The 12,983-nt window shown below is 41.7% G+C and overlaps 1 protein-coding gene across 1 annotated transcript in view; it reads left to right on the top strand.

The window, feature by feature from the left end:
• Window positions 1–411: 411 nt before the first annotated feature.
• The window catches only part of HCN1 (hyperpolarization activated cyclic nucleotide gated potassium channel 1), a 204,064-nt gene continuing 191,492 nt past the window's right edge, over window positions 412–12,983 (top strand). The window contains exon 1 of the mRNA XM_075019379.1: window positions 412–828. Coding sequence (XP_074875480.1) covers window positions 446–828 — 383 coding nt within the window. The 5' untranslated portion in view covers window positions 412–445. The remainder of the gene's footprint in view (window positions 829–12,983) is intronic.

Raw genomic sequence — 12,983 nt, 5'->3', positions numbered from 1 at the left:
CGCCCCCCGCAACTCGCGCTCCCCCCCCCCCCCGCCGCCCCCCGTCTCGCCGCCGCCGGGCCCACGCGTGCCGGCGGGCCGAGAGCAGAGCAGAGCCCGCCTTCCCCCCGCCACCGCCCCGCCGGGGCCTCCCCTCCCCGCGGCCCGGGCGCCTCGGCCCCTCAAGGACTCCGGGGCGCTCAATGTCAGGCGGGCGGGCGGCGCGGCGCGGCCGCCGGCAGGGGGCGGGCGAGGGGAAGCGGTGCCAGCCCTGCGCGGAGCGCGGCTCAGAGTCGGCGGCGCTGGCCATGCCGGGCGGCGCGGCGGCGCGGAGCTGAGCCCAGCCCAGCCCAGCCCAGCCCAGCCCAGCCCAGGGCGGCCGAGCCCAGCCGCGCCGCTGAAGGGCACCGGCGGCGGCGAGGCTTCCCCGCGCTCTCCCGCGGCTGGGGCGCGCCCGCCCCGCAGCATGGAGGCTGGGAAGCGCAGCTCCTCTGCCGGCAGCCGGGACGATGGCAGCGCTAACGCCTTCCCAGCCAAGCCGGCGGCCCCGGCGGAGAAAGCCCAGAGCAGCCCCGGCGGCGGGGGCAGCGGCGGCGTGAAGGAGCATGGCAACTCGGTGTGCTTCAAAGTGGACGGCGGCGGGGGCGAGGAGCCCGTGGTGGGCTTCGAGGATGCCGAGGGGCCCCGGCGGCAGTACGGCTTCATGCAGCGGCAGTTCACCTCCATGCTGCAGCCGGGGGTCAACAAATTCTCCCTCCGCATGTTCGGCAGCCAGAAGGCGGTGGAGAAGGAGCAGGAAAGGGTTAAAACTGCGGGGTTCTGGATCATCCACCCCTACAGCGACTTCAGGTGAGCGCGGGGCTCCCGCCGCCACACGGTGGGGTGGCCCCGCCGCGGGAGGCAGGGCGGCTCTCCCGCCGCCTCGCACCTCGCCCGGCGCAAACTTCGGCGGGCTGCGGCCCGGGTCGGGGGTGCTGGTGGTGGTGGTGGTGGCGGGGGGGAGGTCTCCTCGCCCCTTCCCTCCCTCTCTCCCTGCGGGCAGCCTCGCTGCCCCGCTCGGCGGCTAAAACTTTGCCTCTTCCCTTCCGCGGCCCCCACCCCGGGCGGCGGGGAAGGAGCGGGAAGCCGCCGCGGGGCGGCCGCCCTGCCTCTCTTCTCCGCCGGCCGTGCGCCGTGGCCGGGCTGGCCGCGGGGCTTGGCCCGGCCCGGCGCTCTCCAGCGTGCTGCACCCGGGACGGACCCGCAGGCCCCGCTTCGGAGGGGCAGCGCCCGGCCGAAGCGGGGCCTGCGGGTCCGTCCCGGGCCGGCCCCGCCGCGTTGGCCCTGCCCCGGGATGGGAAGAGTATTTGCAGCGGCAGCAACGTAAATAAAATCTCGGGGTCCGGGCTTGCCCCCCTTCCTGAGCACCCGGCGTAAAGACTTGTTCCTTCAAGAGGTCGGGTGAAGGAAGCGCGTCTCGGCCAGAGTCACGGGAAAATAACTTTATCCCAGCCAGCGCTGCGGGGGAAACGGCGTTTTCGTAGGTGGCCAGGTAAACGTGATGCTAGATGAGTGTTGCTTTCACGATTAAGTTGAGCGTATGCAGAATTGGAATATTCATATGAAAAGCAGTGCAAATATATCCCCGGGAAGAGATATTTCCCTTTAAAATTACATAGTAAGTGAAGGATTATTTCATTGTATTCTCTATGCCAGCCGGCTGTACGCCTTTGTAAATTAAACACACTCCACAATATTTGCTGAAGAACTATTGGTGTTGTTAAGCGTATTTAATCAATGGCTTGAATTGAACAGCCTGCGTCCATACAGTAAGTGAATTGCACCGGAGACCATGTTTAAAAAAGGAAAATCCAGAACGTTCAATAGTTACATGGATCTTCTAAGAAAAAGTAGGTTGAATAGAACATGCTTCCTGTGGGAACAGGAGGAAATACTTCCAAAGTCCAAGTTTCTGCGGGACTATTCAGAGTGAGGTGTACTAGCACCTTGCAGTTGAGCCCAAGAGCAGTACAGCTACAAGAGCAGAGGAGCAGGTCAGCACTCAGTTATGACTCGAAATCATGTTTGAAATGCCTGCTTTTTTCCTAGCTCCCTGGAGGCAATAAGCTGCACTCGTTCTTTCCTGGAGTACCTTTTCCCCCTCGCATGCCAGCTCAGCTGCACTAGCAGGTGCATTAAGGGGGGAGAGAGCCAAAAGGCCACCCGCTCCCTTTCTGCCAGCCAGAGAGGGACATAGCAGGTCACATCTGGTGCTGTGGTAGCATGTATAGGGGATTAGGGGGGATCTGGTAGCCTCTTACTTACCTGTGTGTGTACTTGGGTAACTTTATTCACGTGAGGATTCCACTAAAATGAATGACATTATTCTTGCGAGTAAATTCCCTTGTTTTGTTGTAAGTTTGGTTTCCGAATGAGGTGCGCAACTCAACGATGATTTGGGCAATAGGAGGTTATGCACCATATTGTGCAGCATGTAGCTTTTTAAGCTGATATGTGAAGTAGGTGATAGGTATATTGGTCCTGTTTCATTACAGAAGTATCTTCTAATTCTGTCCTGATTCTTCCTGTGGGAAGGTTTAGAGATCGTAGCATTTGTTTACTTATTTTTGTCAGCATGAGTAAACAATACTGCATCCTTTTCAGGCCTGTTGTCTGCATATTGTTAAATTAACTGTATTTTCTAGGGGTTTTATTATATTTTTCTTCTATTAGAATGGAGGTGTTTTTTAAATAAAGTTCATAGTCTTCCATTAGTCTTGGGATGATGTGGCCTGATCCGGACCCAATTTTTTAGCCAGTAGGACTGTTTCAGTGAGAAATATGAGATCTTTGTGTTGTTTCTACTGAAATATTTGCAACTGTATAATGGTACTACTCTTTTTGGGTGGCAGCGTTTATAGAAATGGGTGAAGAAGTTGTACGATGTAGTATATTCATCTTCCTGTATGGGAATTGTGGCAATGCTAGTAAGTGCCTCCTGACAGGTCTCTGTACCAGAGTAAATGCGTATGTAAGGGTGGAATTGTTTTGATTTATTTTTGCATGTGATTTCATAACAATATAATGCTTGTATGTAGACAAGCCTTAAAGCATCCAAAGAGACAGGGTTATTCTAATTTCACTGTGTTAATGTTGTTACCGCCAAGGGAAAGAACTAAAATTTCTACCAAAATAACAAGAAAAAGGTTAAAAGCTGAGTATTTTAAGGTATCCAAGTGAGAAGATTCAGAGTAAGTTTGTAAATTTAGCTATTATTAGGGTGCTTGTGGCACATACGAAAACAGACATCATGGAGAGTTTTAAATATACGCACACTTAGGAGATTACTGGGTTAACCATGTTAGACATGGGAAAATTCTGGTACAGGCTCCTGTGGACTCCCATTTATTTTTGCTTTTCTGGTTCTGGATGCTTGTGTGCATTTGCTAGGATACTTTGATGCATTTGGTTACATTTCTTGACCTCATTCTCATGATTTTTATAAAACTTTGTTTATCTACACTGAACAATATCTTGCTGTGTGGTCTGGGGGGGTAGGCAGTGTCCCTGCACCCTCCTGCCCACCTTTTTTGGTATGAACAGAGCGTGGAAGCTGTGTCTGTAAACTTGGTGCTCTGTGAATCAGTTACTCACATCCTCGCAGGGCTTGGTCTCTAGTTTTATGGTTCTCTGTCCTGCCTGTGTTTCAGGGAAGAATTGGCTTTTCATTTTCAGGCAGATACACCCTTGGAGAATTAAATTCAATATGTTACATAATTTTTCCACAAGGGGACCATTTTGTTTCTGGTTGTCTTTTCCCAGTCTTCTGAGGTTAATGTCTAATTTGGAAGCTGTTATGTAAACCACGCACCTAGTGCACATCAAACCCAGCACAAGACCTCTGTTTATCTCCTCGCAGCTGTGATTACTGCATCTTAAACTTGGACAACAATTCTGTGTAATTGTATGAGTCACAAAAGTGAATTTATTGTCAGTGTTTTAGTTAGAGTTTATTGAAGTCCTGCGCACTTTCTGTGAGATATTGAGTGCTTCCAGCTGTCCCTGCTCACGTGCGGAAGAATAAGCCCATGCGAGAGCATCACCGGTCCAGCCCCGTGGCCCCGCAGCCGTCGTTTGAGAGCAGCATGAAGCCAGTGGGAGAGCAACTACATGTGGTTCTGCTGCTGCCATATGCGTTTCACTCATTTCATAGCAGACTTGTGGTGGGCTTTGGGTGACTTTTATATGTTACAGTCTTCTGGCATTAGTGGAAATGTCTGTGGCTGATTTTTCAGATGATTAATTACTCGGTGTCCTTCAGCACGTCAGGAGTTTATTTAATGCTCAGAAGGCTTGCTTGCATGTGCCCGGCCTGTTGGTCCAGCCCTGTAGGATCTCTGTCCCTGTCTATAGATACACAGAGAAACTCACGCTGTCATGGAAATCTTGGTTTTATTACCATTTCAGCTAGGTCATCTGTAGTCAGCAATCTACAAAGAAAACAGAGTTACTACCTCCAGAGTCACATGGGAGAGGCATCTTTTGACCAGAAATAGCAAAGTATGAGAAAGACCAAGAGGGAATAATACGTGTAGGAGTAAACGTAGCCTTCACACTGTGATGGTTACAGTTCTCAGTTTGATGTTTGGGAACAGCCTTTGACTGGAAGTGGGGACAAAAATTTTAACTGGCTTCAAGATGAAGTGAAGTAAGACTGTGATGTGGAGTTGTCTGGCAGAGTAGTGGATAAGGAGGTGCAGTGCAGGCAGTGCTGAAGGTCTTTTTCCTGTGTAGATGAATACAAAGTATGAACTGATTTGCAACAATAGCAAAAAACTATTGACATTTTATGTGGTGAGAATCTCTCTGGGTAACTTCTCATCTATTCAAGGAGTGCAAAGCCTTATTTTCATGGTAACAGAAAAGTAAAAGCAGAGTTTATTGTAAAACTTGAACAGAAAATTTCAGAGCATAGTGAATAGTAAAGGTATGCCAGATTTTTTTAACATGTGTGGCACTGCTATTTCAAAACCCTTTTGTATACATATTTGAGGGTTATCATATAAATGTATGAAGTTTGTCATATAGATCTTTATAAATCATAGAAAGCTCTATTGATGCTACTTTGTAAGTAAAGTTAATGTCAGGTTTCAGTGGGTTTTAATCAGAGTGAAAGACACAATAATACTTGCACGTGTACATCTAGGTACTTATGGAAGAATATTTTTGTGTCTGTTGCTATTAAAAACCATTCTGTTACTTTGTGCAGTTTTATGCAACCCATCCATGTTGTCATGCACACGTGCAGCTTAATTTTTCAATTAAATATATGACAAACTGTAAGTTGTAATTGCAATGTATTAGTGTGCCTCATGTTTTTTTATTATACTTCTCTCTTTTTGAACTTACATTTGCCTTATGAATCAATTTTCTTTTTAATTTCTGCCTATCTTTTGGACCTGCCTTTGACCACCAGCAGTCACCCTAATGTGGTTGTCTGTGCATGTTATATGTGCAGCTCACATACATATTTCTAAAATTTTTTTTATGTGCATGCATTGGTTTAAAACCTGTTCTTCTTTGGGACCGGTCTTCACTCTACATGTTATACCTATCATTTATATTTTAAGAAGCTTAGGGTAAGCACTTTGTCCCTCTCTTTTGTCACATGTCTCTAATGTCTCATTTGAAGCTAATGAGATTTATCTTTTTGTGAGCTGTTACATACTTAGGTTTATATAGAGCAGTAGAGTTGGAAGGTAATGCCGTACTGGATGAAGACAAAATGTGTTGAATCATACCTAAATGTAGTTGATATAGATAGAAGTATGCAAAATTAAGTATATAAATCATGTTGGTTTATATTAAATAGATCAGATAAAAATTAGTGTGGGTTTTAATGGATACATTATGTCACTGGTAGTGTTGGAGTATGAAATGTCTGTAGTTTTGGATTCTCAAGGTAGTCATCTCAGTCTTGTTGCTCAGGATTTGTCATGAGGTTCTCTTATAGTATTGAGACTTCTGAATTATTTGCTAATAAACTGATAATTAGGGATTTATAATTATGCTGTATACATTCCTTGCACAAACCAAATTTTTTTTTTAATTATGCTTTTATGACTGAAGCACAGTTTTAGCTAAGGCTATCTTTCATGTATCATTTTCAAATACTGTTGTGGCAACTATAATTTTTATTTCTATTAAAGAAAAACTTTGTACAGTTAAACTATTCCTATTACTTGAACATCTACTCTTCGTACATGACTAAATTGAGAACTGTTTACTATTAAAAAGGTCATTAGTAGTGCTTGACTTTTTATTTGCTGCATTCCAGTAATTTTTGCATGTTACTTCTGTAAATGCCCCAGAGAATAAAATGACAAAATTGTAGCATTAATCTAAATAATGAATTTATAATGTCTGAAGATTCTTTCTGACAGTAAGTTACATATTAAGCTTTATAATAGTTCCCCAGGTAAAATGCAACTCCCATAAAGGTAGGCTGAAGAGAAGTACGATAACAGTCCTCAAATGCATAAATTGATGTTATAAAGAGGAAAGACATTACATAGAAGTAATGGGATGAAATGGCAGTAACAAATACCTAAATTAGACATTTAGGAAGCAGGACCAAAAGTAAGCAACAAAATATTCTGTTGGAAATGCTTTGATGTGGACTATGGGCCAGAAGTCCATTAGGTTGTTTTTCATCTTCAGTTCCTATTATTTTTAATATTGAATAGTGTCTTATCATTGGCTGTCACTGATTCATTTGTTATGAAATCTAGCTGACTAAAGCTAGCTATTTGCATTTCTTTTTCTATCAGTTGTAAGCATATATGAGTGAAAATGGATGTGTAGATGTATATGTTGTGCTTTTGGGCTCATGAGGGCCGTGTGCTCTTGCCCCTTTGAGATTTTCTTCAAGAACCACAAAAGCAAGCCAGCTGAGTCCACCTGACTATGGTGCAGCAGCCACTCACCTTCTGGACCTCTAGGGGATGTGGGAAGGATTATGCCTTTCTTTGTCCAAGGAAAGCAATCGATTTTATTGATAAGACATCATTCTGTCTCTAGGTGATGTAGAATTTTAATGCATAGTTTGAGCTCAGGTGTATGCTGAACATTTCCCAATTTTCATCATGTCCCTTCTAGTCCTGGAATAACAGTCCATTCATTGCATTTTCTTTCACACTTTTAACATGTTATATACTTGAACATAGAATAAAGTTTACAACAGAGAAAGAGCTCAATAAGTGTAACTCAAATAATTCCTCAGTGCTCTGAGGAACTTTTAATTTAGCTTGGGATGTTTTGAAGATCACTGGCAGCACCTATGAAGAAGTACACAAGTACATTTTTTTTCTGCAAGATGCTGAATTTTAGAATACTCACCTTCTTCATAATCTAAATAAAGGCAAATATGTTCATCATGATTTTGAGATATGTTTAAAACCAAACCAAAATCAAACCGAAGTGTTACAGAATTCCTGTGAGTAATCTAAAAGATGATGTTTTGGGGAAGTTAAATGTGCGTCTTTAAACTTTGACCTGGGAGGCTCAATATCATGAGACTTCCTCTTCAGTTTTCTGATTTTTTGTTTTGACTGCAGTGAGAAAAAAAGTTCTTGATTAATATTTTATATATATATATACACACACTATCAAAATTTAAATCTTATAAGATCAGCATCATGCTTAGGCCTGTGGGGGAAAAGTACTGATTCTGTTATTCCCATTGATTACTTTAGCAAGACTACATATTTTTGAGTGTGTACTGGCACTTTATTTGTGAGCTCATCAAAATAAGCAATGCTTATAATTGAGTCAGTAAAAGTTTTTTTCTTCATATTAGGGTTCTTGGACTTGAGTATATGGAGGGAACTGTGAATTGGGATACTATGTAAAAGCGTAGAATAGTAAATTAAGGGTCTCGATTTAGGATTTGGTTTGGGGGTTTTGGTGGCTACAAAGCTAAATAAAAAAAAGCATAATGTTTGATAAGTTGTTTAGGCTTTTTTATGGTTATATAATCAAGTTAAAATTTGAGTGGCTTAGTTTCTGATTGTTCAGCCTGGGGTAGCAGAAATAGAGACGTACGATATCAGGGGTCACTTAAAAAAGTATGGATCTTTACCTCTGCATTTCTGCCTACCTATCTAAGATCGGTGACATTGTAATATTTAATTAACCTTTGTCAGCTTTTTTTTTCAGAGGCTCAGTTTGAAGTTACTAGAAGGCAAAATACTATTTTTAGAGAGGAGGATAGAATATGAAAATTAGTAGAGAAATTTACTTCATTTGGTTGTAAATAGGAGGTGTGCATTCTTACCTCTGCTTTCACTCAACAGCATGCCTGAGAGCTGTCTTCTATGTCAACATGCAATTTTTTTGAGAGAGGAAACTTTTAACCTACTTTGCAATGTTTAATTTTTAACCTGACAGTACAGTTCTCGTTAATTGCTTGAAAGTCCTTTAGCTGTCTATTCCCTGATTCTTTCCCAGAGGCATGATTTAATTTTAAAAATCACAGTGTATTCAGCTCTAATTATTGGAGGGCTTGTTCTAGACACATAGTAAGGTATGTTAATGACCAAAAACTGTATCAGCTGGAGTCAATGTCAGTACTACCTCAAGGACACTGTCATTTAGCTTCCATAAAATCTCTGCTAATATCTTTTAATCTGATGATAGTCAGATTCAGGCAAGCTGCATGGTATTTTGCAGTAATCTTATGGCCTTGGTTTGTAGTCCAACTGGAATAAGTCTGGAGTAGACTTGTGTTCAGAAAATGCTCATTTGATTACAAAAGAAATGCAGTCAGTTTCCATTATATATTTAAAAAACCTGAAAACAAACCCTAACCCCCTTTTTTTTATGCCAGTGAAGTTCCCACAACTGGAGTTGCATCATGTAGCTAAGAATAGGATTTTGTTCGTATTTTATTAACTTATATGTTGTTTATGTGGATATCTTATCTAATGAAGCACGTTTTTTAACAAATAATTTGACACACTATTGGAATTTAGCATGCTGCTGATAATAAATTTTCTAACTCTAAATATGTCATATTTATTAAAAACTCTTAATTAATATATTTTGGTTTCAACTGAAAAAGCACAGGTTGCTTTATGCTCACAGTCAAAGCTAGGTGGTTTTTTTTTGTTTTGTTTTGGTTTTTTTTTGTTTGTTTGATTTGTTTTTTTTTTTAAATGTTGTAATTTAAAATAGCCAATATACATAAAAATTGTTTTGACTGTAGGGTTATTTTTTTCATCCAGTTCTCAGTCTGAAATCCACTGAAGCTTACACTTGTGCCAAAGCTCCTGTATATAAAGAGCCCCACAGAAATAAAATGTACCCTCACAATATCAAATCTTCCAATTCTATATGTGGTGTACTCTGGTTGCATCCAGTTTTTTTCTCTCCTGTCAGCAAAGTATGGAAGTATTGATGTTTCCTTGGCTGGTTCTGTTGTATCTTACAGTAACTTACCAGATCCTCCAAGAAGCACCTTTCTTTATGGCATGACTGCAATAGGCAGTGTCATTCTGATATGATCAGAGGTTAAGCAAATCTGTCAACTTCAGTAAATTTAGGGTAGTATATCATAGGACCCTAATGATAAATGAGTATTCTAACTTGCTGTAGGTCAAAGCTATGGAAAATATACAGAACTTTTATAAGATACATAGAGTAAGATGTGTCCAAATCTACCCAGGAGATAGAATAAATGTATGGCTGCAAAACCATGGGGATACAATCAAGCTTTCCCATGACTACTGAGAGGTTTTCCATCAGGCTCTTGAGTGACTTCTGTCCATCTGTTCACTCCAGGAGGACTCATGATTTCTGTCTGGTAGAGAAATTACTGTGAAACCAGTAGTAGGTAATACTACCCCCTAAACCATCATATTGCTGCCTGACAGTACACACCTGCAAGCTTCTGGGTTTCCCAAACACATCCTAGGCTACAGGTTCCTTGGGGTGGCTGCATATGGCCTTGTTTGCACTTGATTTCTCAGTGAAGATAACAGCCAAGCTTGTCTGTCACTCTGGTTCACCTTGTCTTTAGTGCCAGACAAGCTCAGTAGTAACAAAGATTTCGTTTTCCCACTAGGGGTTAGTCTGCTAGACACAAACTTAAAATGTAAGTAGTAAAATAAATCAAGCATATACCTCAAGCTTCAGTTAATACTTGGGTACCTTTCTCGTCACCCACCTTACCAAGTATACTTCAGAGATGTCCTGTTTTTCAGAGCTGTGTGCCCAGTGATCATGGAAACTGTTATCTAGGTGACTCCCTAAATACTGAATCCTGCTTTTTCTGTCTTTTATTTATAGCGTTTCTTACGGTCTAATTTTCAGGTATTGAAATCCTGCTATAGGCAACTTGCAGTTCTCATTTGAAAGTTAGCAAGAGCACAGTGATGTAGACCCTGGCAGATTATTTTTTTTAAACAACGTCTCTTTTCCTCATTCTGTTTTTCTTTCTCCCTCCTACATTTCTTCCTGAAGATATAATGAATTCCTTTATATAAATGTAAATGATGCATTGATTTTTATTTTTTTTTAATTAGTTAGCTCTGCTATGTAGTTTTCCATTCTTACTGAGTCCGCTAGCTAGGAGATACTGAGCTGTTTGTTCAAACTAGCAGGGAGAAGTTAGCCTAGATATTCTTCATAGTGTCTTGGAGTTTGTAAATAAATACCTTGTAATAATTAAAATAAATATAATTGTATGCAAATTTTCTGTTTCCAATGACTTGGGCAGGTTGACAGATCTCTGTTGAGAATTGCAACCTGATGCAATTGAACATGCTGTTACCATAGCCCTAGTAACAAGATACTTTGCTGAAATTGTCCCCTCAGCCCATTTGTTGCCAGCTTGGGAATTCTAGTGTTGCATACATCTATCACATTAAAGATATAATTATAAGAAACACACTTCTGTAATGCAAAGGGAATGTGGTATTAAGAGTAAGCACTGCCAGATGGTAGGCAATCTAACAGAGCATTTAAAAAGGGTCAAAATCGAAAATGTCTGAAATCCGACGGCTTATTAAGCAATAGACGTTGCATGTGTGGGACAAGTGAGAGATAAGTAACCCAATTTAGGTGCCCACATGACCAAAACTGACTTTTAATTGCGTGCATTATGTCAGTAAATATCTGAAATACATGTTTTTACTAACTTAACGGTGTGTTGTGCTTTAACCCCAGCCAGCAACTAAGTACCACGCAGCTGCTCGCTCACTCTTCCCTGCTCTCAATGGGAGGAGAATCAGAAAAAAAACCCCAAACTCATGGGTTGAGATAAGAACAGTTTAATAACTAAACTAAACTAAAATATAACAACAATAACAACAACAACAATAATAATAATAATAATAATAATGAAAAGGAATATAACAAAAAGAGAGAGAAATGAAATCCCAGAAAAGACAAGTGATGCAAAATGCAGTTGCTTACCACCTGCTGACTGACTCCCGAGCAGCAATCCGCCCCTCCTGGCCAACTCCCCCCAGTCTTATATACTGAGCATGATATTCTATGGTATGGAATATCCCTTTGGCTAGTTTGGGTCAGCTGTCCTGGCCATGCTTCTTGTGCACCTGCTCATTGGCAGATCATGAGAAACTGAAAAATCCTTAACTTAGGATAAGCACTACTTAGCAACAACTAAAACATCAGTGTGTTATCAACATTGTTCTCACACTAAATCCAAAACACAGCACTGTACCAGCTACTGTAAGGAAGAAAATTAACTCTATCCCAGCTGAAACCAGGACAAGGTGTTTTTTGAAATTTGGAACAGAATGTTAAATGCAGTGATATGCTGCTGGGTGTTGAAAAATTGAGTAGGATTTGTACATGTTCTTATTGTGTATTTATTGAAGTAGTGAATTTATTATGATGGCTGAACTCTCTGAAATGGAAGAATAAATCTAAAAACAATTTGAAGGTTTTTGGTGTTGAAAAGAATTAAATCCAGGACCTAATAATTGTATTATTTCATATGCATATTACTTAGCTAAATGTGAACTAAATATGACATAAATGATGACTGAATCCAATTAAATCTCCTTGGGTTTAGTTTGGTACTTAAAGGTATTAGCTATGAGTTTAAAATTCCTTGCTTCCCTTTAAACTGTCCTCTGTTCTTGTTTCCTGAAGATAGATTTTCCTGTAGTCCGCCTGTATGCTGTGCTGTGTCATTCACATGCAGGCTAATTTTCTTCTGTCGAGAGATGATTCTCGTTAAGACAGGTCTGAGGAATGCTCCTTCAGTATGATATAACATGTCAGTGTTCAGCAATTTCCACCACCACCCCCTTCATTCCCCAGGACTGTATGAATATTGCTTGATGTGACCATGGTTGTTTCTATCATTTCTAAGCTGCACCCAACTTTACATTCTCCACAGGCTAGACCAAATTTATTTTTCTGTGGAAGGGATGGGAGAGCTCCAGTGAACTTCGACTCCCACACTTGTTCCTCACAGCATGACAGAGTTCAGGCTTGCTTCAGGGAAGGAGAGCTAGCTTTATAGCCCAGGCATGCAGGTACCATGAATCCCTGTAAAATGGTAGCAGATGTTCCTGCTGGGGCTACTGACTTGTAATTCCATAAAGTGTCACTGAATAGCAGCTCATCTTAACATTGAATATACATACTGATTTTATGCCACTGGCAAAATGAGCAAACGGAGTATTATATTTAACTTGGTTTCATGCTTCCAGGACAAACTTTTCCATTTCTGGAATGGCTTTGAAAATGTCAGTTTTACCTAGTGCTCTGCACAGAGTGTGCAAATCTATAGTATGTTAGATGAAGATCCGAGATGGAAGTCAGGAGCCTATCTATATTTGGATTTCAGAATGAGCTAGGGACCTAGATACTTGTAAGCATCTGGACTCTGTGCCTGAACATCTTTCAGAATTCTAGGCATAAGGAACCATAAATAGTAAAACTGATTTTTAAAAAATGTCACCCATGGGTGCTGTACATTTGCAGAACTA

Source organism: Buteo buteo, chromosome Z, assembly GCF_964188355.1.
Source record: "Buteo buteo chromosome Z, bButBut1.hap1.1, whole genome shotgun sequence".
NCBI lineage: Eukaryota > Metazoa > Chordata > Aves > Accipitriformes > Accipitridae > Buteo > Buteo buteo.
Note: the sequence above shows the minus strand (reverse complement) of the source record. Positions and strands in the feature narration are given on the sequence as shown.